This window comes from Saccostrea echinata, unplaced genomic scaffold (genome assembly GCF_033153115.1).
Source record: "Saccostrea echinata isolate AGI-Se365-2 ecotype Australia unplaced genomic scaffold, CSIRO_AGI_Sech_v1 ptg000019l, whole genome shotgun sequence".
Taxonomy (NCBI): Eukaryota; Metazoa; Mollusca; class Bivalvia; order Ostreida; family Ostreidae; genus Saccostrea; species Saccostrea echinata.
In genome coordinates, this window is record NW_026889768.1 from 1838421 (window position 1) to 1862939 (window position 24519).

The 24519-nt window shown below is 34.9% G+C and overlaps 1 protein-coding gene across 1 annotated transcript in view; it reads right to left on the minus strand.

Annotated features, from left to right (window-relative positions):
• The window catches only part of LOC133189546 (proteasome adapter and scaffold protein ECM29-like), a 31295-nt gene that overhangs the window by 929 nt on the left and 5847 nt on the right, over window positions 1–24519 (minus strand). The window contains exons 4-46 of the mRNA XM_061324906.1: window positions 24374–24492; window positions 24011–24154; window positions 23191–23436; window positions 22739–22780; window positions 22533–22611; window positions 21950–22066; window positions 21758–21843; window positions 20927–21122; window positions 19200–19322; window positions 19017–19120; window positions 18594–18729; window positions 17446–17526; window positions 17102–17297; window positions 16927–17018; window positions 16616–16747; window positions 16229–16355; window positions 15915–16111; window positions 15701–15802; window positions 15407–15520; window positions 15125–15217; window positions 14616–14730; window positions 14383–14497; window positions 13745–13813; window positions 12577–12694; window positions 12212–12382; window positions 12023–12102; window positions 11730–11835; window positions 10753–10800; window positions 10361–10482; window positions 10088–10250; window positions 9753–9812; window positions 9475–9564; window positions 9281–9347; window positions 8677–8768; window positions 8402–8468; window positions 7558–7680; window positions 7262–7333; window positions 5758–6013; window positions 4319–4367; window positions 3974–4117; window positions 2449–2551; window positions 1518–1623; window positions 1101–1192 (exon numbers count right to left, since the gene is read on the minus strand). Of these exons, the coding sequence (XP_061180890.1) occupies window positions 1101–1192; window positions 1518–1623; window positions 2449–2551; window positions 3974–4117; window positions 4319–4367; window positions 5758–6013; window positions 7262–7333; window positions 7558–7680; window positions 8402–8468; window positions 8677–8768; window positions 9281–9347; window positions 9475–9564; window positions 9753–9812; window positions 10088–10250; window positions 10361–10482; window positions 10753–10800; window positions 11730–11835; window positions 12023–12102; window positions 12212–12382; window positions 12577–12694; window positions 13745–13813; window positions 14383–14497; window positions 14616–14730; window positions 15125–15217; window positions 15407–15520; window positions 15701–15802; window positions 15915–16111; window positions 16229–16355; window positions 16616–16747; window positions 16927–17018; window positions 17102–17297; window positions 17446–17526; window positions 18594–18729; window positions 19017–19120; window positions 19200–19322; window positions 20927–21122; window positions 21758–21843; window positions 21950–22066; window positions 22533–22611; window positions 22739–22780; window positions 23191–23436; window positions 24011–24154; window positions 24374–24492 (4954 nt within the window). The remainder of the gene's footprint in view (window positions 1–1100; window positions 1193–1517; window positions 1624–2448; window positions 2552–3973; window positions 4118–4318; window positions 4368–5757; window positions 6014–7261; window positions 7334–7557; window positions 7681–8401; window positions 8469–8676; window positions 8769–9280; window positions 9348–9474; window positions 9565–9752; window positions 9813–10087; window positions 10251–10360; window positions 10483–10752; window positions 10801–11729; window positions 11836–12022; window positions 12103–12211; window positions 12383–12576; window positions 12695–13744; window positions 13814–14382; window positions 14498–14615; window positions 14731–15124; window positions 15218–15406; window positions 15521–15700; window positions 15803–15914; window positions 16112–16228; window positions 16356–16615; window positions 16748–16926; window positions 17019–17101; window positions 17298–17445; window positions 17527–18593; window positions 18730–19016; window positions 19121–19199; window positions 19323–20926; window positions 21123–21757; window positions 21844–21949; window positions 22067–22532; window positions 22612–22738; window positions 22781–23190; window positions 23437–24010; window positions 24155–24373; window positions 24493–24519) is intronic.

Sequence of the window (24519 nt, forward strand, 5' to 3'; positions counted from 1 at the left end):
GAATCCCACCATCATTTGATTGCATTAAATCACAGGGATTTCAACAATGTCATTTAAAGTCAACATTTCGTAAAATCCATGGTCGTTATAATGTCCTTGTTAGCAAATATATCCTATCATTGGGTCATATTTTGGCCAACCTGTTTCATACCAATTGTTAGGCCTTTGTTTTTATACTGAATTTGACTACAGAATGTTCCGTTTACCTGATCAATACATAAGGCTGACGGCGGATGTGACTTGTCAACAGGGGATGCTTACTCCTCCTAGGCACCTGATCCCACCTCTGGAATATCCACAGGTCTGTGTTTTTTACCCTCTTTACAAATTTGTATTGTTTATAGATTTTTTTTAGATCAATCACTGTTCATTATCTTCACCTTTTTCCTGTTGTAATTTTAACACACACTAACCTATACACGGTCTGATGGCCTTCATTATATCACAGACACTGACCTATACACGGTCTGATGGCCTTCATTATATCACAGACACTGACCTATACACGGTTTGATGGCCTTCAAATATCACAGACAGTGACCTATACACGGTCTGATGGCCTTCATTATATCACAGACACTAACCTATACACGGTCTGATGGCCTTCATTATATCACAGACACTGACCTATACATGGTCTGATGGCCTTCATTATTTCACAGACACTAACCTATATACAGTCTGATGGCCTTCATTATATCACAGACACTGACCTATACATGGTCTGATGGCCTTCATTATATCACAGACACTGACCCATACATGGTCTGATGGCCTTCATTATATCACAGATACTGACCTATACACGGTCTGATGGCCTTCATTATATCACAGATACTGACCTATACACGGTCTGATGGCCTTCATTATATCACAGACACTGACCTATACACAGTCTGATGGCCTTCATTATATCACAGACACTAACCTATACACAGTCTGATGGCCTTCATTATATCACAGACACTGACCTATACACAGTCTGATGGCCTTCATTATATCACAGACACTAACCTATACACGGTCTGATGGCCTTCATTATATCACAGACACTGACCTATACACGGTCTGATGGCCTTCATTATATCACAGACACTAACCTATACATGGTCTGATGGCTTTCATTATATCACAGATCTTTGTTTCCCTCTGCTCTCCTTTGAAGGTGTCTTCAGAATCAAATCTATGATACCTGTGTATAAGGTAGAAACAAATAATGATTTGACTGAAGACAAGACATTAGATAGAGATTCTGATATACATTTAGATGACATTTAAGTAGTTTCGTCATGACTGAAAAGCATATCACTAAGTTAATTACAGTCAAACCTCATTATCTCAAACTTGATGGGACTGAGATAAAATTTGAGATACATGTATCAGAATATTTGAGGTATCAAGGGTTAATACTTAAAGAATAAGACATTGGGACTTCCAATTCACTTCGACATTTCCAATGCATTTGAGATCTTGAAGTTCAACTGTACATGTATTTTTTTAATTAAAAGAGGACTGACCTTTCAATATATTTGTGTAGAGAAATAAGAATGGTGAGCTGGACTTTCCATACATGTTGTGGTAAAGACTCACACAACAGACTACAGAATGGAGAGGAGAACTCATCTGTAATTATAGAAAAACATTAATACATTCTGTGTTTCACCTCATCTGACTCAATTTTGCTTTATGAGTGTACTGTGTGTACTGCGGTGATAAGGCAAGGAATATCAGAACTTCTTAATGTCTCTGTCCTACCTTGTGTAGTGTGAACATGTGGCTAGGGGCCTGTTATACAAAAGAACTTAAGACTAGGATCAAAATTTAATTCTGCTAATAACTTTCTAATTAACATTAAACAGAAAATGGTTTTAATCTTTTTTAAAAGGAATGTAGAAAGATATTTTTACGCTTTCAATCTTAAACAAAATCATTAATTTTGGAAAACTTTACAATCAACTAAAGTGATTGTTCTTAGTCTTAAGTTCTTTTGTAAAACAGGTCCCAGTTCTGTCTTAACACCTCATAATAACAAGCTATCTGTCCTACCTTGTGTAGTGTGGTCATGTGACCAGGCCTGTCTTAACACCTCATAATAACAAGCTATCTGTCCTACCTTGTGTAGTGTGGTCATGTGACCAGGCCTGTCCTAACACCTCATAATTACAAGCTATCTACCCTACCTTGTGTAGTGTGGTCATGTGGCCAGGCCTGCCCTAACACCTCATAATAACAAGCTATCTGTCCTACCTTGTGTAGTGTGGTCATGTGGTCAGGCCTGCCCTAACACCTCATAATAACAAGCTATCTGTCCTACCTTGTGTAGTGTGGTCATGTGGCCAGGCCTGCCCTAACACCTCATAATAACAAGCTATCTGTCCTACCTTGTGTAGTGTGGTCATGTGGCCAGGCCTGCCCTAACACCTCATAATAACAAGCTATCTGTCCTACCTTGTGTAGTGTGGTCATGTGGCCAGGCCTGTCCTAACACCTCATAATAACAAGCTATCTGCAAATCTCTTTTTCTCTTTTCTTCTTCATCTTCTGCCTCTGACTGAAATAAAAAAAATTACTGTAAACTAAATCTCTGATGAGACTGTATCTCTACTGGTTGGAACTTGAAATACTTTCTTGTTTAATGCACTTGTCATTTTTTATTTGAGTTAACAATACCATTGCATAAGCATTCCTGAATACAACTACTTAAACTATAAATTACTTGTGGACTGATGAAACACTTGAGCATTCATTTTCTCTTCAAGCTTTCAACCAGTATACCATAAAATGAAAAATTTTAGTGACCATCTCATTTTGACACTACTGTGGATTGAGTGTTGAATCATTAAAATTTGTGGAGAACAATTTTTGTGGATTGCTTTTTTTACAGGTTTGTGGGGACATAATTTTGTGTATTCTCTTATACCTACAAAAGGAAATATGACTTTGTAACCATAGTTTATTAATTTGTGGAAGATGTTAATTCATGGATGAGAGGTACACACGAATTCCAGGAAAATTGAACCTCCAAAAAATCTAATGATTCAAAAGTATAAGCAACCATCTTGGCAATGCACAATCCACCCTGTATCCTGTATTTCTGAAACAGGCCACTGTTTATCTTTCTTACATACATGTATTCCCAAAAACACTGACCTACTTACCTGTAAAACAGGTGTAATGAGGGCTCACATATCTTTAAATCGATCCTCTCTGTATTTCTCCAACACATTCCCCATACACTGACCTACTTACCTGTAATACAGGTGTAATGAGGGCCCACATGTCTTTAAATCAGTCCTCTCTGTATTCTTCCAACACATTCCCCATACACTGACCTACTTACCTGTAATACAGGTGTAATGAGAGCCCACATGTCTTTAAATCAGTCCTCTCTGTATTCTTCAAACACATTCCCCATACACTGACCTACTTACCTGTAATACAGGTGTAATGAGGGCCAACATGTCTTTAAATCAGTCCTCTCTGTATCCCTCCAACACATTCCCCATACACTGACCTACTTACCTGTAATACAGGACTAATGAGGGCCCACATGTCTTTAAATCGGTCCTCTCTGTATCCCTCCAACACATTCCCCATACACTGACCTACTTACCTGTAATACAGGAGTAATGAGGGCCAACATGTCTTTAAATCGGTCCTCTCTGTATCCCTCCAACACATTCCCCATACACTGACCTACTTACCTGTAATACAGGTGTAATGAGGGCCCACATGTCTTTAAATCGGTCCCCTCTGTACTCCTCCAATACATTCCCCAGACACTGACCTACTTACCTGTAATACAGGTGTAATGAGGGCCCACATGTCTTTAAATCGGTCCTCTGTATTCTTCCAACACATTCCCCATACACTGACCTACCTACCTGTAATACAGGTGTAATGAGAGCCCACATGTCTTTAAATCGATCCTCTGTATTCTTCCAACACATTCCCCATACACTGACCTACTTACCTGTAATACAGGTGTAATGAGAGCCCACATGTCTTTAAATCGATCCTCCTTGTATCCCTCCAATACATTCCCCATACACTTCATGGCCTCCACTTTATACTCAATGTTCTCCTTTTTACATTCCTTCATCACAGCATCAACCACCTGACAAAATTAATAATAAATTCATTGATTATACTTAAGCAATCAATTATATTGAACCAGGTCCTGAATAAATAACTAACAATGATACATAATAAGTCAATAAATCATTTACAATCATAAAGAAACTTTGAATATATATCATTAACAATTATACAAAACAAGTATATCACATTATAATGCATCAGAGAAGAGTGTTCTTACCTCAGTAATTGTTGGTTGTCCATCTACTGGGGCACTCTGTAAGGTCTCTCTATAAAAAAAAGTTACAATCAATTAAAAAAAAATGCTCAAGTCTTTCCTGTTGTGTACAATATGTCAATTTCACTTTACATGTACGTCTTTGTACAATATCTAAATCATTATAAGTCACAAACAACCTATTTCCTTTTAGTAGTATCATTAAGTAAAAATTGTCTATACTAAATGTACATGTATCTGATTTAAATTGTTTTTATCTAATCTTTTCTTAACATGATGCTAATACATGTACATTAAAACTTTGGTATCTTGAACACCCATACCTTGAATACCATGGATATGTCAAAGTGAGTTGGACTTTTCCTATATGTACAATGTATTTTAACCTCGATATCTTGAATCCTCAGATATCATGAAGTTTTTGCTCTGTCCCATCGAGTTCAAGATAACAAGGTTTGACTGTAATTGATTTACTGTAAGCTAACTTATTTTGGTTGTATTCATATTTTACCACCTTTTGCACCAAGACTCAATGAGGTAATTTATGACAGCACAAATCTATTGAAGAGGAGGATTGATCTAAATTTTGAGTGTGTTAATTTACAAACATTATTTAACAGTATCACTTAAGGCCATTTGAACATCTTATTCCAGTTTAAATAAATGATCCCCGACAGGTAAAAACTTAGCCTTATCAAAACATAAAAATCTTGCCTTAATTTTTGATTACGAAATTTGTAAAAACAACAAACCCAATCTCTAAACTGACTATAATGTAGCACATTTTTAACAAAATATTTACCCTAGTTGAGAATCTATTTAAGGAATGCTTTTAGATTTAGTGTGAACTTAACTTCAAAACATTCATTATATTTACATTTTACATTTTAATGCACCAAAAATATACTCAATGTTTGAATTTCTTGCTGCCCTATATTGTCATATTTTTATTAACGTCTCTGTAGCCTCATTGTGACATCACTTTAGTGTGACTTTCTCCGTGTATATTTTTACGCGTGAGTATACACAAAAATGGTCTTCAAACCAATTTCACAGTTGGCTTAGTAGAAAAGCACAGCAAATGTAAATACTGATAATTGATAGTTGATAGTAATTGACATAGTGATAGTTGAATACTTAAATACTTGTTGACATTCCTAATATGAGGGAATATGTGGGAACAAGAATGAACAAGCATGATAATGTGAAAATGTTAATATGCAAAGAAGAAGAGTAAAATCCCTTAAATTATTGATCCTTTGTCCTCATTTTCTCCTATTGCTGTCTTACTTTTTGGCATTCTTTCTCTCTTATCATTACCTTCAGGTGATGTTCTAAAGGTGAAGGAATAAGTGACCATAACAGTCACAAAATGATTCAGATTTACACAGAAAACTTTTGAAGAGAAAAATTTGGTAATTTAAAACTCATTATCATCTTACCTGCAGTAAGTACAGACTGTATCAATGGCCTGTAGAAGAGCCTCTTTCCCTGTCCAGGTGCGGCCTGAGAGTCCAGCCAGAAGTGTTCTTAGCAGGTGCCCAAGATGTGGGGGTCCCAGGCGATCCTTCAGAGTGGAGGCCACGGAACTCATGGCAGCTGCCGCCTGGGCTTTAGTGGACCAGGACTGGGAAGTTATAGTGTCCCCCAATAGACTGACAATCTCCTCCAGGTACAAACGAAGACCAGCCTCAGTACCTGAATAATCTCAGGTATATGTACAATTATCTATTCCACAATAATTATTATGATGACTTTTTATGTACAAGTGTGTCCAACATAAACATGCAGATGTGAAAAATCATAGTGCATAATCCTGGCTAATCTGAACATGACTGCAAATGTGTGCATGTACTACATGTACCCCCACACCTATTACAATCAAGACACTCATGTCTTTACCTCACTGAGTAAATATAGTTAGTTACTATAATCTACTTTTGTTTAGTTTTGTAGCCTATCATCTAGATATTGTAGCATAATGTTTAATTTGCTAGAGATCTTCCACACATTGTGGTATAATGATATCTTCCATATCTAGTGACATAATGTTTGATTTGCACCCAGTGGTATAATGATATCTTCCATATATTGTCACATAATGCTTAATTTGCACACATTTTGGTATAATGATATCTTCCAAACATTGTGATATAATGATATCTTCCACATATGTAAGTTTAATGATATTTTCCACACATTGTTGTACAATGATATCTTCCACACATTGTGGTTCAATGATATCTTCCACACATTGTAGTGTAAATGATATCTTCCACACATTGTGGTATAATGAGATCTTCCACACAATGTGGTATAATGGTATCTTCCACACATTGTGGTATAATGATATCTTCCACACATTGTGGTATAATGATATCTTCCACACATTGTGGTATAATGATATCTTTCACACATTGTGGCATAATGAATCTTCCACACATTGTGGTATAATGATATCTTCCACATATTGTGGTTTAATGATATCAACACATTGTAGTATTAATGATATCTTCCACACAATGTGATATAAATGATATCTTCCACACAATGTGGTTTAATGGTATCTTCCACACAATGTGGTATAATGATATCTTCCACACTTTGTGGTATAATGATATCTTCCACACACTGTGGTATAATGATATTTTCCACACAACATGGTATAATGATATCTTCCACACACTGTGGTATACTGATATCTCCTACACACTGTGGTATAATGATATCTTCCACACATTGTGGTATAATGATATCTTCCACACATTGTGGTATAATGATATTTTCAACACACTGTGGTATAATGATATCTTCATATCATTGTGGTATAATGATATCTTCTATACAATATGGTATAATGATATCTTCCACACTTTGTGGTATAATGATATCTTCCACATACTGTGGTATAATGATATCTTCCACACACTGTGGTATAATGTTTACCTGGTGTAGCATCCAGCCAGACTTCCTCCCACACTGACATTTTCTTCTCAGTTTTCTCTTTATCTTCAGCTTCTGTTTAATGAGAAAAGTCAGTTTTGCTTAAAAGCAACTTGAATCATTAAAAAAAAACTCTTTAAGTGTTTAATAACAAAAAAACTTTAAACTTTTATAGATCTATTTAGATTCCACATAAAAATTCATTATGCATATTCAAAATTTTCTAACAAAGCTTCATTTATATTTTAAACTAATTTAAAAAAAAAAAAAAAAAAAAAAAAACCCTTCTGTTTATCAACCTTTTTCATGCATGGCAAAGAAGGCCAATGGTAGAGCCAGAGCAGCATGTCTCTTCAGGATGTCAGGGTTGTACTGAGAGATGGCAGCCAAGGTCAGTCCACAGGCAGATCTCACAGAATCCTCTAGTTAAGGGAATAGAGTAAACGTTTAATTATAGAACAAAAACCCATGGGCTGCCATCAATGGTTTGCCCAGGTTCAAAAGTAAAAAAGTTGTACGTCAAATAAATAACAGAGACTGGCAATTGCATGAAATCTCACATAATCCAGTGACCCTCAAGATTTCTAGGACAATCATTTCCATAATAACTCATATATATAACTTTATTTTTGGCAAACCCTTCATTTTAACATGATTTTTGTTTTAATCCTAGCCAAAGAAACATACTGTGTACGTGGTTTATTTTTGCCCCAGGTTATTCTCATTTATCACACTTTCAAAGTATGTTGACCCATTTTAAACTCACCCAGACACAGAAGTGTTAAAGAAATAACTCTGCCTTCATTAAATTTGCCAAGTTTTAAACTTGCTTACCTAAGAAGAGGGTGGAAATAAAAGGGATGCAAAAATTATCCTGTACAATAAAACATAGTGAGTGAACAATGCTTATAAAGAGTTCATGTTTACAAGGAAGTAGTTTTCATTCCCTAAGTTTTAAAATTAATTATAAATTCATTGGATATAACAAAGTATGCTTGTTATGAATCAAAATTGTTTGTCCCTGGTACTTTGCTGTTAGTGTATTTTACTGTATACAGCACTTGGCACCTTTTGGTCAGAAGAAAAACAGTAAATAGATTATCTCTGTTCTTCTCCTGCTTATTGTCTTACACATATACACACCTTCCTTCTCCAGATACCAGGTCCTCAGTCGACTGATCAGTTTCTCCACGCTACTGTCTTTGGCCACCTGTCGTGAGTCAGTCACATCAAATATTTAACCCTTTATTGTAGGTCTCTAATTAATTAAGTTGTACATGTATTAGACCACCAAAGTAACATTTAAAATATTTCTGAATCAATGAAAATGATCATTATCACTCAGAATAACCAATCATTTGTTCCAGATGATGCATTCAAGATGAAGTAGTTGACCTTGACCATTTGACCTTACTGACCTTCACCAATTGACCCAGTGCTGAGGAATAGGATTTCCTTATAGAAGCATTTCTATCACTCAGTCCAGATAAAAAGGCACTCATCAGCTTTCCTACAATCAGTATGCAATACACAGTCAATGTGAGAGATACAGACAATGCAATATAGGTTTAATAAATAGTTAATTTTTTAAAAGAATGAGATAAATTATTTTTATAACCAGGAAAATATCCATAGGTCATGAATGCTTGGCCATAAGCATGTTAAAAATAGTTTTAGCTAGATGTACAAGTACATATAAATGTGCAATAAGTTATTTGAATGAATCATTCATGGTCTTCAAGAACAGAGCTAAAGAACCATCAGGAACTGTGTGTGTGCAGGGTTGTCCCTAAGACCCAGGAGTCAGGGAATTTCCCTGCCTACAAAGACGTAAGCCCCCCCCCCCCCCCCCAGTTATTTTGGTATTCCTTCTAAACCCTAAACTCCCATTAGAAGAGGAACCCCAGACCCCCTTCTACTTTTTAAATGTCCCCTTCCATTTCAATTCTCAGGGACAACCCTGGTGTGTGTGGGGGAGGGGGATCTATTGTGATTCTACTTAAATTTGTTCTCTTTACCTACCTGCATGTGGAGCTAAGTCTAGTGGACAATGATGGACAAGGGACACAACCAAACTTGAGCATCCAGCCTGAAAAAAAAAAAAATCAACAACATTATAATAAGCATATTTTACTTACATATATTCTTAAATTTCTGATATTTTTTATTGATGTTAATAGAATTAATATCTAGAGACCAATATGAAGTCTACGGACCTTTGTACCGATACCAATACCACTCTTGATGAGATCTGTCAACCGTGGAACCAACTCAACCAAAACATCACTGTCAACGTACTGTACACACTACAAAGATTACAAAATGTGTTATCTATGGCTTTGTCATCACCATAGAACTTGGTCCATCTCTAGATACTTCATATATACACTGTACATGTAGCTTTCATTAATGCAATACAATACAATGCAATTTGTTAAAGTTTTTTGAGATTTGACAGTAAGCTTGGTCTATTTGAATTACTTTTTATACTTACATAGTTAACCGTCTCCATCATGGGGGACATCTTAGAAGCTGCAATACGAGCACTGTCCAGCTGTGTAATCAAAATTATTTTTCAATTAAATTTCTCTCTGTGATATCTCTCTTAGCTTCGGCAAAACATATATTCATTTTTCTACTATAACAGTTTTATCTATGTAATGAAAACAATTTAAAAAAAAAGTTCTACAGAGTTTGTTATAATCATCTACAAGTACTGTAGGATCTCAGCAGAGAAGAGGAAGTGATCTGTTTTGATATAATATTCACAAGATTTGTATTTTTTTTGGCAGCATTATTAAAAATCAAGTGTCGATTTTTGAGACCTACCCTTTCCTGTGCCTCTTCACTTCCTGCAATCCTGAGACTGAAGTAGTTCATGACCTGTGGCTCCAAACCACTGACTGCTTCCAGAAGGGCAGTCACTAAGACAGCAATGTGGGGTTTCAAAAGGGGGCCTGCATTTTTACTTATTTTTAACAACGTTGACAACCTAAAAGGCATTATGTTCTGATGTAGAAAATCCTTCAACTTAAGTTTATTACCTGAGCAATTACATTACAATTTTTGGCCCATTTTGAACAGTATTTACTTTTGACTTACCCAATGGCTCTGACCTCTGGAACAGGGCTATGTGTACTGACTTTCAACAAGCAAGGTAGGACTAAGCTTGTGGCCTTCTCCCCCATTTTACCATAGTTTACATCACAGATCTTTATTGAGGCCTAAAAAAAAATATATATATATATATATATATATACATGTACATATTGGATACATAATTCCTAAATAAGAATTGTCTGTAGTCAATCTGTCAATATTCAAAGCATCTACCATGGCTAATTTTTATGGCTGTGCAATTTTCACAAAAATGAATACAATCTGCTGCACTCTCATATGCTTTGTAATTTTTCCTCTATACAATAGCATGCACATCCAAGAAGCAAAATTGTTCATTTCTGTACTTAACACAATTTTTCTATAAAGTAACTTACTCGACTGAGAGAGCGACAAGCCAAATCGGCAGCATTTCTCACTGTCCCCTAATAAAACAAAGTAAACCCATAGGATTAACAAAGATTTAATGATTCTGTACCACAGATCTGTAAGTATCAAGCAGGTATATTGTACAAGCATCACTGCAAGAGAAGTAATACACATGTATGACATCAATGATTGTCAATGACTCTAGACTTTAACATAGTGTCATAATCAAACTATACATCTGTATAGTATCTTCTATCATGTGTCAGTCTTCCTATTTCAACTTACTTTAAATTTGTTTCCCCACTAAAACAGTGTTATTCATTTGATGGTTTGATGAAAGATCTGGGGAATGTATATGTAAATGTAAAAACTGCTATAAATCCCTAAATTAATCATTTCACAAATCAGGAACATGACATTTCTCTTTTACATTATTTAATTTACTTAAATTTGAGTCCCTTAAGGTCAAGATCTAGTAAATGAAAAGAGCCTACAGATTTCTTAAACTTGAGAAATAAATTCCTTTTATGATGCTTTATAACTATAGTTCGGTCAAATAAGGTGTATCGGGGCATAATTTGTAGGAAAACAAGACAAAAAATCATTTTGTAAACCGTCAATTTCAATGAAAAATTAAGAAAGCCAGTCATGAATATGGGAGTTTTTTCCATATCAAACAAAGGAAATGTATCCAGATTACCTACAGTTTCTCAGAAAAAGGTAATTTGTATGTTCTTAGCCTCTTCTTAAAAATAATGTAAAATTGAATATAGGTATCGGGATTACTTTTCACATGATTTCAAATTGAATGCCATGAAAATACTTTGTTTTCTTCATAATTCTATTTGAGCTGTAAAGTACGGGAAAAGGAAAGTTTAAATTGTTTATGACGTCATAATGGATCTAGCACCAAAAACACAGTCTAAAGTCATTTACTAGATCTTGTCCTTAATTCAATAACTTATAAATCAATCTTTTTTTTTACCTTGATGTCATCTCTGACTCTTAAACAAGTCTCCCATAATTCTGGGAGCTGATCCACCACATCATCCAATGGCCTTCCTCGTAGCAAATCATTCACTGCCAGGCAACTAATTAAAATTACAGATTAGTCATAATACCATTTATATAATAAGAATTCTTGATGTTTGCACATATAATTAAGATGCCCATTACTATGCTGACATTTATTTCACATACATATACATGTACGTCTAGTCCCCAACAATTTGCAAAAAAAAAAAAACATTACACTCAGACTTCCAACAAAAAGATTACCTGGATTCCCGAACTCTCCACTGAGTACTAGTTAAATTCACAAGCAAATCCCTCAAAATCTCCTTCATGTAGGTATCAACCTTAAACACAAAGAATTATACCAATTATATAGAAGACTACATCAAAATCTATCAAGAAATTTTTTTACATTACTTTTGTTACAAAATCTTTAATATGACACAGCCTTACAGTGTTTTTGTTATCTTTGACCAGGGCATTCCAGATGGAGCTCATGGCCTGCTGGATCTTAGGATTGGGATCAAACTGATATCTGTACATCTTAGGGACTATCTGGGACAGGAAGGGCTGGAGTTGTTCTCCAGCCTGGGCTGCTATGGTGCTAAACCCAAATGCAGCACCCTACCATGCAAAAAATATACATGACTGTATAGGGTGCATACACAAGTGTCAAAACAAAGCAGTTGTTTTGGTGTTTGCATATGATGGGATTAAACACCCTTCCTTTACTGATTATGAATATGAATATTCTCAACAATGATTAGTTTTAGCATCATGATATTAAAGGTGTACATTGTATAAAATGGTCACTCAACCTTTCTGGAATTCCACATTGCATTGTGATTGGCCAGATGCATGAATTTGTAAATAAGGTCTGGTTGGTTAAGGTCATTAGCAATAGAGCAGAGCTCTCTGTAGGTCGATATTCCTCCACTAAAATGTAACAATACTATAGTGTTAGCAATAAATCACTAAAATGTAACAATACTATAGTGTTAGCAATAAATCACTAAAATGTAACAATACATGTACTATAGTGTTAGCAATAAATCACTAAAATGTAACAATACTATAGTGTTAGCAATAAATCACTAAAATGTAACAATACTATAGTGTTAGCAATAAATCACTAAAATGTAACAATACTATAGTGTTAGCAATAAATCACTAAAATGTAACAATACATGTACTATAGTGTTAGCAATAAATCACTAAAATGTAACAATACTATAGTGTTAGCAATAAATCACTAAAATGTAATAATACTATAGTGTTAGCAATAAATCACTAAAATGTAATAATACTATAGTGTTAGCAATAAATCACTAAAATGTAATAATACTATAGTGTTAGCAATAAATCACTAAAATGTAACAATACATGTACTATAGTGTTAGCAATAAATCACTAAAATGTAACAATACATGTACTATAGTGTTAGCAATAAATCACTAAAATGTAACAATAGTAGAGTGTTAGCTTTTAATCACTAAAATGTAATAATTGTACAGTGTTAGCATTAAATCACCATATACAAAAATGAATCTGTGTGATTTACAAAAATTAAACGTGAAAACAGAAAGAAAACATTGGAAAAATCTCAAAATTCCATCTGAAGCATATTCTTCATGTTTACTTTTCATTTGAAAAATACTGATTGAATTATGAGACTGCATCATAAAAAACCTGCCTCATTAATTTACATGTAGGTCTGAATGAACTCAATATTTAGCAAAGAATGAAAAACAGAGTATTACACTGCACATCAAGAAAGCATAAGTATCTAGTGTTCATTTTTTTTATAATAAAGTCACACACATTTTAAAGAACAGTGTGACCTGAATTTTGTTTTTGCTTCAAAATGCATCTTCCACCAACAATGCAAAGTTATAAATTTAAAAGAAATAAATAAATGAAGAGTTGATAAACAGAGCCTTCCAGACAGAAGTGACAGAGTCAGAGATATTTGTAAAAATTAAATACCCATCTGGAGTTTTCCCTAGGGTTCCCTCTTCAAACACAGCTGTGTCCCCAGTCACTTCCTTCTTAGTGCTGAAATTAATTCGTAAAACATCAGTAAAATATAAAGATAACTAGTAACTACCGGTACATTTGTGAAGAAATTAAAAATGCTAAATCATAGCAATTAAATGTCAAAATTATTGATACTGTTCACTTCTGAAACTTTCAATTACTGTGTGTCTTCCAGTCTCTTTGTTATAAGATTTCTAACCATCACTCCTGTGAAGTCCATCTATAGTTTGATTACAACACATCACATGTGTTTATACTTTGCATCACTGTTTTTCTACAACATCCTACCTAAGCATCACCATATGTTAACTCTGTCCAGTCAGCTCTTATGTGTCACTAACATTGATTCTTAATCACCAGTCACTTGACATTACCATTAGAGAGCTGATACTGACCTTTTACCAGTGGTCAGTGTCTCAACTAGGTCACTGACATTACCATTAGCGAGCTGATACTGACCTTTTACCAGTGGTCAGTGTCTCAACTAGGTCACTGACATTACCATTAGAGAGCTGATACTGACCTTTTACCAGTGGTCAGTGTCTCAACTAGGTCATTGACATTACCATTAGAGAGCTGATACTGACCTTTTACCAGTGGTCAGTGTCTCAACAAGGTCCGCCACCAGAGAGTCTTTCTGCTGAGAACTAGAAATCTCGTAAATCATCCCCAGGCCTTTAGAAGCTATATCCTGTGTTACATCTACATAAAACAACAGATTTCATCACTGCTATAAATAAATCAACTCCTTGACAAACTTCAGAGTAAAAATGCATTCCTTATTTAGTTGTTAAATATGTTATGTCTTTAATTACATTACCATCATTCTCAGTCAACATGCCCATGAATGCAGACTGAATGTTGCTGAGTTTATTTTGTACGACAGTGTGCTGTCCACACTTCTTAACCAGAGTTAGTAACCAGATACAGGCAGCCTAAAAACAAAATTGTACCTCAGTCCTAATGAAATCTCAATAAAATACTGATACAGGAATGTACCATTTCTATTACTTAACAGTTAATCACTGTTACAGTTTAATATTCTAAGAGGGTGTCCACAATTAACCTTAAACCCTCAGATTAAGAAATGAAGCCTTAATATTCTGATTAAATTCTTGGAAAACTTTTAACATCATTGATCTCTTCATTTGTGCCACCAGTTTATTTATATTAGGTTTCGTCCATATGCTCTTTTTCTGTGCCCTCTTCCTGCATTTCACATAGTGATAAAAGTTTTTAAGTACATTGTAGAAATCGATGACTACATTTCTAACATGAGCTGGTACATGTACAACAAATTTAGTCACATATTTGCTTTTGGTGCTTTACCTGTCTAAGATGAGGATTAGAACTGACAATAGATTTAGTCAGAATGAGGTCCAGGTACCAGCCCACATCATCCTCCACTGCACTGATGCTACTCTGTGTTAATGAAATTGTAATACACTGTATTCTATGACTGTCATAGAAATAATTCCTTTCCTGAATTCATCATGTTTTCTTTAGAACTTAATTACTCGCTCAAGTAAATGTAGCTATCCAATTTATCATTAACACTGACATATTGTACATTAGCATTGATACAGTATACAATAAGTATACAATCATCACCTGGTAGTCTGCCTCAGTCTGTGTCCACAGGTCCCTAGCAGCAGGAGAGTTAATTCCCATAGCAGCAAACACCAAGGCCTCAGCTGTCGTCAAGTGGAGCTCAATCTGTTTGGGCTGTAAAAAAATAAACATACTAAGAATGTTAAAAAAAAAAAATAATAAAAAACTCTGAACTGGTCATCTACTGTCTCCTGCATGTTGTGCAGTAACTGGCATTTATGCTTTTTCTGACCCCTCGATTTGACAAGCAAAAATGTACTACAGTAAGAAAGGTAATGATTGCTATAAATTTACCTGAAATGAATCCATCAAATACTGCACTGCTTTCTTTCTAAATGGAAAGAGTTCATCTCCCACACACATCTGCCCCATGGTAAGGGCAGCACGCTCTTTCACCTAAAAAAACAATGTAAACTTTGAAGTTTTTTTTTTGAAGAAGTTACATACTTTATAAATTAACTTACAAGTATTAAAATGCAAGGAAAAGACAAAGACGTTCATTCCATACTTTATTGTTTTGACTTGATGACTTGATCAACTTCAGCAACATATTCAGAATAGAGAGCTTGGTTATTTCCCCTTTGTCTTCATTTTCTTCACCAGGTGGCATTGGTAATGACATGTTCCTGCTGATTTCTCCCAGGGCCAAACAGGCACTGGACACGAGGGTCACATTAAGCTCTGTAGCAGACTCAATGATGCTCACTAGAGTAAACAAAATAAAAAATTACATTGTACAACTTCTTACAGAGGAAATAATGGTGACCAATCCTGAATCAATTTATCTGACATGTATCTCGGTAACTGACACCTGTTACAGACCTAGTTGTTTGATGGTGTCAACAACAACAGTGGTGATAGATGAACTCATTTTTCCTTTTTTACTTCGTAGGTAGCGTCCTATCAAGTAACCCTGGGCCAGAATAGATCCCTGTTGTACTTCAAAATTCTACAACAATGGATAAAACAAGGACTCATTGATACAGACAGGCTGCTGCAGTATTCATGTCTTGCTGTGTTAAAGGTTTTATGAATGTTGATTTATATGAATCTTTTTATATGGCAGTTTTTAGAGGTCACTGTGCTGCTTTATAAAACAAGGTACATGTAATTAAGTCTTTTCTTGCTTAAATGAAAATTCTTTAGACTTGTGAAACTCACATAAAAACTTTAAATCAAAATGTAAATAAATGTGTCATAAAATTATACTTTATCTGACATTCTGGACAAAAAGTCTGTGAGCGTTTCCAGGACGTCTGTCTCCGGTTGGCAACAAGTGACGATGGCCAACATCTGACTGGCATAACTCTTCAGATCTTCTCGTGAAGAAAACACGTAGCTCTGCAACATCAAATCGGATGTTTTATTCAAAATGTTGAAATTAGTCATTCAGAGTACCCACATATCTTCATTATATACAGATTACTTCTGCAGAAGGAAACAAATTATCTCACTAAGCATCATTTTTTGTGCCTAGTTTTAGCAAAGGAAGGAAAAAAGTAACTTTTTTTTCCTCATACCTTTATCCAGTTGAGCTGTGAGACGAATCTTGGGGCCAAAAGATCTGATGCAACTGCAACCAGTTCCAATAAACAAAACATTGACACTGGACCTAACATAAACAAAATAGACAGATTATCAGCAGCTCAACTACCTAACCCTCATATAAACCATACCAATACACTCAAGAGTTACCTCCAACTGCACTGAGAAGCCTCTGTATAAAGTTGAGGTACAGTATGACTGGGGCACTCTCACTGGAGTCCTTCTGGAGGAGCTGTCTGACATACACAGCCACCTGGGGGGAGGTCTCCTGCATAGAGGAGAGGGAATCCGTGTCACAGGAAATCCCCCCACCATGGACCAGACAGAGACGTAGATACAAGATCATCTAAAAATAGACACCATGTATATATAGCACCAGAATACATCTGCATCTCAGTAATTTTTAAAACCGATTCCAGGTATTTTATCTACAATAAGTCAAACAAGCTTTTGCTGAGAGATAATAGGGAATTGTTGCCGAAATTTATTCTGACCTGTTCATAAGCTGCTGGAGAAAATGGCAGTTTCTGACTTCCAACCGTGTGCAGTCTCTGTGAGGCAGACCTCTGCTCAGCCTAAAGTGATACATACAGATTATTATTACAGGAGCTCAATCCAAAGAGCCAGGTCACAATGAGTTGACAGGCATGGATCATAAGATCAAATGAGGAGTGATGCTTCCAGTTTGATCTGATGATAGGTGCCTGTCAATAAGACATAATAAATATATATTATTCTAACAGTAACTTGATCCAAATAGCGGTATCACATCGAGTTGACAGGCGCGGATCATCAGATCAAACGAGTCGAGTTTGATTTGATGATCCGCGCCTGTCAACAGGGCGTGATACCGCTCTTTGGATCAAGTTACTTTTATAATGATAAATTTATTATATACCCCTTTACAACTAGCAAAATATAATAAAAGGAAACTTTTTTGATCGATTACATAACTTTTATCCATTAAACAAACCATTTTGTAAAGGAATTTTTTGATGCTCAAGAATAAAAACATCATTTATCTGTGTACTATGTCATCAGTTTCAGAGAGGGGTGATATGGATTCAGAAAACCACAGTGTTGTGATCCGGAACGTTGGATCACAATGTCATGTGATTGCGTAAATTCAACAGTAAATCTGAGTGACAAACAGTTGGGTATATAATAAGGCTCATGATCAAGTTACTATTTATTATCTTCCCTCCATTATTGACTTTAAATACATGCAATAATAAAATCTTTGGAATCAATCATACAATGCTTATATATTAAACAAATCACATTTTAAAGGAACTTTTTTTGATATGCAAGAAAAAATCATTTTGTAATGTGTGTACTAAGCCATCATTTTCAGGTGATATGAATTCAGAAAACCAAGTGTGATGATCTGGAAACTCTGAACACATTGTCATATGGTTGCATTAAATCACCATTAAAACTGAGTGATTCACAATTGGGTATACAAATGTATAAAAAAGGGAATCCGTCAGACAGAAAATACCCCACAATAATATAGAACATAGTCTGATACAAAGTGTGTCTTTTCGAGAGATTTGTATTTTATGGAATTTATCGTAGTTGTAATATTAATGTGATAATATATACCAGTAAATAACTATCAACAGTAAGATATGACACACACCTGTGTGTTGATAAAGTTCATGATCTGAGAGAAGTCTGGTAGGACAACACTGTCCTTCTCTATCTCATTACCATCCTTATCTCGTTTCTTTTCACCGTATAATGCTTTCCGAGCCTCGGTCTGAATGTCTTCTTTGCTATAAATACAAAGAGTGGAGATCAACAAATCACACCGATTCCGTATCATTTCTCAAAACAAAAAGTCAAGATCGTAATGGCCAAATGTATTACTGAAGCCAAGTAGACATTTGTTCTTGTCAAAAAACAGTGTGTAGTTTGATTTGAAAAACTGACTTGTGCAGTGTACAGGCATGTTTCAATTAAGACTTCCAGAATTCAGGATATGACCTGTTTTATTTCATTTCTAGTCACTGACCATGTAATGTAAAATTGCATCCGACTGAAAATGATACAAAATTCTTACACGTCTCCACAGGCTAACAATAGAATAAAGCGAGATGGTACGTGATCTGCTGGGAACACAACCTTTGCATACTGAACTGCCATAGCCCTCGCCTGGGGTTCATCCTGAAAGAGAGATTACAGTGTATACAGATTTCAGCTTAAAGGAATGTAGCAATTTAAATCTTCAGAAATATTTCCCAACCTTCTCTATATTCTGAGTAATTAATGCCTCCATAAGTGAGGACGCTGATTGGTCAATTTCAGAATAAGCTGATGACATCAGAGACAATGATTCTTGAATAGCCAATCGAGATTCAGAATCCTCCTGAAAACATAAAGTTAAACATTCTCAGTCAAATCTGAGGCCTGTTCAACAGAGCGAACGTTCATGAGCGCTCGCCAAAATTCCTTATATCTCTAATAGAAATGTTACTGAGCGCAAGCGCTGTTGAACAGGCCTCTAAATTCAAATACAGTTAAACTTCGTTATCTCGAAGTTGACGGGACCGTTGATGAACTTCGAGATATCCGGGGGTTCGACATATCGAGGGTTATAATTCAAATGAACTTCAAATAAACTTAGTGCAGAGAACATGTACTTAATAGTAAAAACATGTCAAAATTCCTTCTTGTTTGAAATTCTGTATACGTTTTCTTTAATATACATGTAAATGTATTTAGCAATAAAAAGATTTTTGCATCCTCTTTATAATTCACAAAATAAAAACTTTGTATAATATGCACAGAATTATAATCCAATATGGCAAGTCAACCGCTACTATCGTTTCCCATGTATACATAATCGGATATCGTCTATGCATTGTAAGTTTAAAACCGGTCGCGGTCAGAAAAATGAAAACGAAATATACATTTTCTTTTATTGGAAAAAATGTTCATACATGTATAATCAGTTAAAAGAAAAATATTTTACCATAATAAAATCACATGCAAAAGAAGAATCACGCACTTTTGTCTAACAAGAGAACAACACTGAATTACAGGGTACTATAGCACAAGTTTTCACTGCGACACACGCTCACATGATGGTGTGTACGGACGATTGTAAATTCTGCACGCTCATATGGGAACAATAAATTCTAATTGCATTAAATTACAGAATTTTGTTTCACTTCGATGTTTATAATTTTCACTTTCATACGCATAAACTATGTATGCGCGCATATTTCACATAGCATTAAATTTATAGCGATTATCAAGTTAAACGTACCCAAGCCACAAAACATTTAGCGTGTCATCCACGCGTATGCATTAGACTAATACACACAACCTTTGGCTTGCATAATTAAAATCATGGTAAGCCATACATACACTTCGTATAATTATCGCACTATCATCTGTTGATCACAGGAACACAGGTAACCCGAGCGTGACAGACAGGTTGGTGTTATCAATAGAGCATTCAGTTTACCTACGGACTTGATCATCAGAGTGGAAAATTATCCTGACTTCGAGATAACGCATGTGATTTTAATGAATGGGTACACGATTTTACTTCGAGATAACCGGGGTATTCGACATTACCGTGTTCGACATAGAGGGGTTTATTTCAATCATTTATAAAGCAAATTTCGTCGGGACCGCGGCCTTTCTTCGACATGTCCGGGGTATTCGAGATATCCGTGTTCGAGATTTCGAAGTTTAGCTGTATATGCCGGTACAACTGAAATTTGCAAATAAATATATTTTATATGCTGGAAATCTTTAATCAATAACTTCTTTCAATGAGTTTGTAATGAAAAAAGTTTATTTATAAATAAAAGTTCTTTCATTACATATCTGTATCTACAGCAATCCAAAATACAATGAAATCAAGGTCACATAGCTAAATGTGATACAATGTCTTGTTACTTCAAGGCTTCTGATTTGTTCTATTTTGTGCTTCCAGTCTCTAAAATACATACACCTCACCTGACTGATGGCATCAAAGAGTTTCTGTGCCAGTCCAATATCTTTCTTCACCAACTGTGGAGATCGTCTTACAATTTTACCCACAGCGACATAGGCAAGACTGCGGAGTCTGGAGTCATCCTTGGTCTCTGTGATCAGTTTCATCATTCCAGATAAAAGAACAGAGCTGATTGGCTGAAATTTAGCATCTGCGCAACTGTAAATAAGAGCATCATCCATTTTCACATCTTAAATATCACATACTGCAGAGTGGATGGTTTAATGATACTTTTCCATCTAAATCTCCAGATGCAGACTACCACTGGAAAAACATTACAGATTAAGACTTCAGTTATAATTCCCCAAGAGTTGCTTTGGTCTCATCTTTTCCCAGAGGAAAAATAAACATGCAAATATTGATAGTAACTTTCCACTTCTTTTGCTGGGTGGGAAGCACAGATTCTGAGCATTACATTTGTTTCAGTTCAACATTAAAATCTATTACTGTTCTAACAAAAAATATCATGACACACAACTTGCTATGCATTACTGCATGTACATGTACTGTAGACTGGCAAATAATCATGATGGTTTTAATTTCACTATGTTCGCGATTCATCGTTTTTCCGTGAAATTAAATCCATCGTGAAAGCTATCATTAGTTTTTAAAAACTTTTAAATGCTTATACGAAATTTAAATTAATTTCTCGCAGCATGAAATTAAAATCATCGCAATTGGTACTTTCTGAGAAATCATGAAATTTTAAGATCGTGGAATTAAAATGACTAACAGTATACAATATATATTAAAATCATTTTTGCTTTGCATTTGTACTCATCAGAAATACATACTTAAAACAAACATGATGGACAAACTGTACAGCCAGGTTCTTCAGTTTTGCATTTGTGTTCTGTCCATAAAGGCAGTCAAAAATAACCTGAAAAATCAAAATAGTAAGTACCGCCCACTATTGGCACTGTAGAAAATTTTCAAATATGATACTTTAGAAAAAAGAGTTTAATATATAACTTTCTAGATCTCACCTGAACACAAGAGGGAAACATGCCGGCAGCCTCCCGTGACTTTAGGAAGAATGGAAAGATCTTAAGTCTGATTCTGGTGCAGGCTGGAGCCCTCTTCATTTCTGGTTTTGTGGGAAGCTAAAAATAAACAACTCATTTCTCTGATAAACCAAGCTTGGGCAACCATTTGCGAGTAATTCATAAATCAAAGAGTTCCTAAATCAAGTTTTCCCAGATTTCCTTAATCATATTTTTTAAATTTTATTTCATTTTGAAACTTGCAGCATAATCTCCTATTCATAATGATTTTCAAAATAAATATTTTATTCCCAAATTACTGCAAATGTACATAAATTATCATGCTCAAAAGTTACTACAGTCTTCCTTGTCATTTTATTGGTACATTTTTAGCAAAAATATAGTTTATTTAATTATAGGTTATGTATTTGACAAGCATGAGAGGCACTTAAATATGATCACCACTTAATTATGTTTACAGTACACATTTCTGGATAAGTATATTTACAGTACATGTTACTGGATAAGAATGCTTTCAGTTTTTTGGAAATGAAATGAATTTTTCAAATTCTACAGAGGATCTTACCTGTCCCTTGACATCCATGGTTCCTTGGAAAAGGCCAAACAATTGTTTCATAATCTCCAAATCATTCCAATCTACTGTTCTACAAAAACAATCAAATCAAGCATGTAATCATAATTAATTTTATCAGTGTACCGAACACAATTACCGGGGTATAGCAGTCCTATATTTACAATATACAAAGCTTCATATGCATCACAAAATCTTACCCCTGAATTTTCTTTAATTCAAAATCTGCTGCTGTGGCAACACTGCAAATGGAACACAAACAGTATTGAAAGATTATCACAATGAATAAGCACAGAAATCACAATTCTAAACAAGAACAGAGAAAGAAAATCACTTCGCTGTAAGCATAAATTTATTATTAGCGCATTTGCTATAACCGTGTTTTACTGTATACAGAATTATTATCTTAATGTAGTCTATTTGTGCAGGAGGAGTAGCATTTTGAAAAAAATTCACAAAAATTCCTATTTTTAGTAACCATGGCAACACTGTTCTTTGAAATCAAAAACTGATAAATAGAATTATGTATCTTAATACAGTCTTCTTGTGTAAAAAGTTTCACCGAAATCAGATTAAAACTTCAGGAGAGGTAGTGACTACAAATTATAAAGATGGAGATATAGGGATCACAAAAAGAATGCAGTCATAATACCTGTGACGTGTGTCAGATGAAGCTATGATGTAGTGACAAATGACAGCATTTTCTGGAAATAACTCTGCTCCCAGGAATTTAATAATCCCAAGTTTAGATTTCTCCAAGGCTTCTGCTGACATTGGATTGTCCCCTGTTACTCGCCGCAGGGAGTACTCATTCATTGCTGGGGGTATAGTAGGTTTTGGACTGCTTCCTGCTGGAGCACTTGCTGGCCGTGAAATTTGACTTAACATACCTTGAACACTATTGAATTAGAGAAGAGACTGGATGAAACGGCAGTACAACTAAATACAAGTATTTTTTATTAATGTATAATCCCAAGACTGACTATATCTAATCAAAACCAACTCTTCAAGACGCTTTATAAAATTGATGAAATTTTTTGGGAAACATTGGGAAAATTTAAATCAAAAAAAGTAAAAAATGTTGGGTTTATCTACCGGTACTTCATTTTTTAACATGGGGCACCAGCAATTTACTCAGAGGAAAAATGTTCAAGGCAACAAAGTATTGACGTTGCTTACTAAGATGGGAAAATTACATGCAAATAAAGTGTTCAACTAATAGCTTTGGCAAAATAAAATTTAAAAAATACTTGAATTGAATACTGATTTAGAGCTACAGTGTAGATTTCAATTTATTATATTCTATATGTAAGAGTAGATTCTCTAACAACGTAAAAATACTATGGAATTAGAATTCTTTAGTATGTTGTGTGTTGAAGGTCCTTATAGAGGTAAAATTCTGGCACCAGGCTTTAAGTCTCTACAAAACTCAAAAAAATAAAATCTGGGTAAATCTCCAATTTAAAACTAACTTATATGGAAGCAGCAAAATGTCCATGAAGTAGCTCAGAATGTCAGTCCGAGTTTTCTCATCAATAACAAACATACTCTTCCTCTTCTCTGGTTCAGTTGGCATGGTAACATGACTCAGGGCTGGAGTCATCAAAAGAAGGATGCTAAATAGAACAAAAACATCAAGAAATAGATATTTGCATTTTCAGAAGTAAATCAATTAAGATAAATTAAGTAAATGATACTTTATTACCGAAGAACAGGTCACCATGACCTATTTGTACTTCAGGATAAGGCAAATATGGACAAATTATAAAAAAAATAGTTCATACAATTACGTATCAATTCCAGATTGCTGAGAATCGCAGACAAAGCCTGTTTACCTGTCCTGTTGTGATTTGGGTTTGCCTTCAAGACATTTCAGAAGTAAGGGAACTAACTCTGCTTGTTTTTCAGGAGTCAGTCTGGGATAACCCATCCTTATGTAAATTATGGAAAAATTCTGTAAAAATAGGGGAAAAAAGAACAA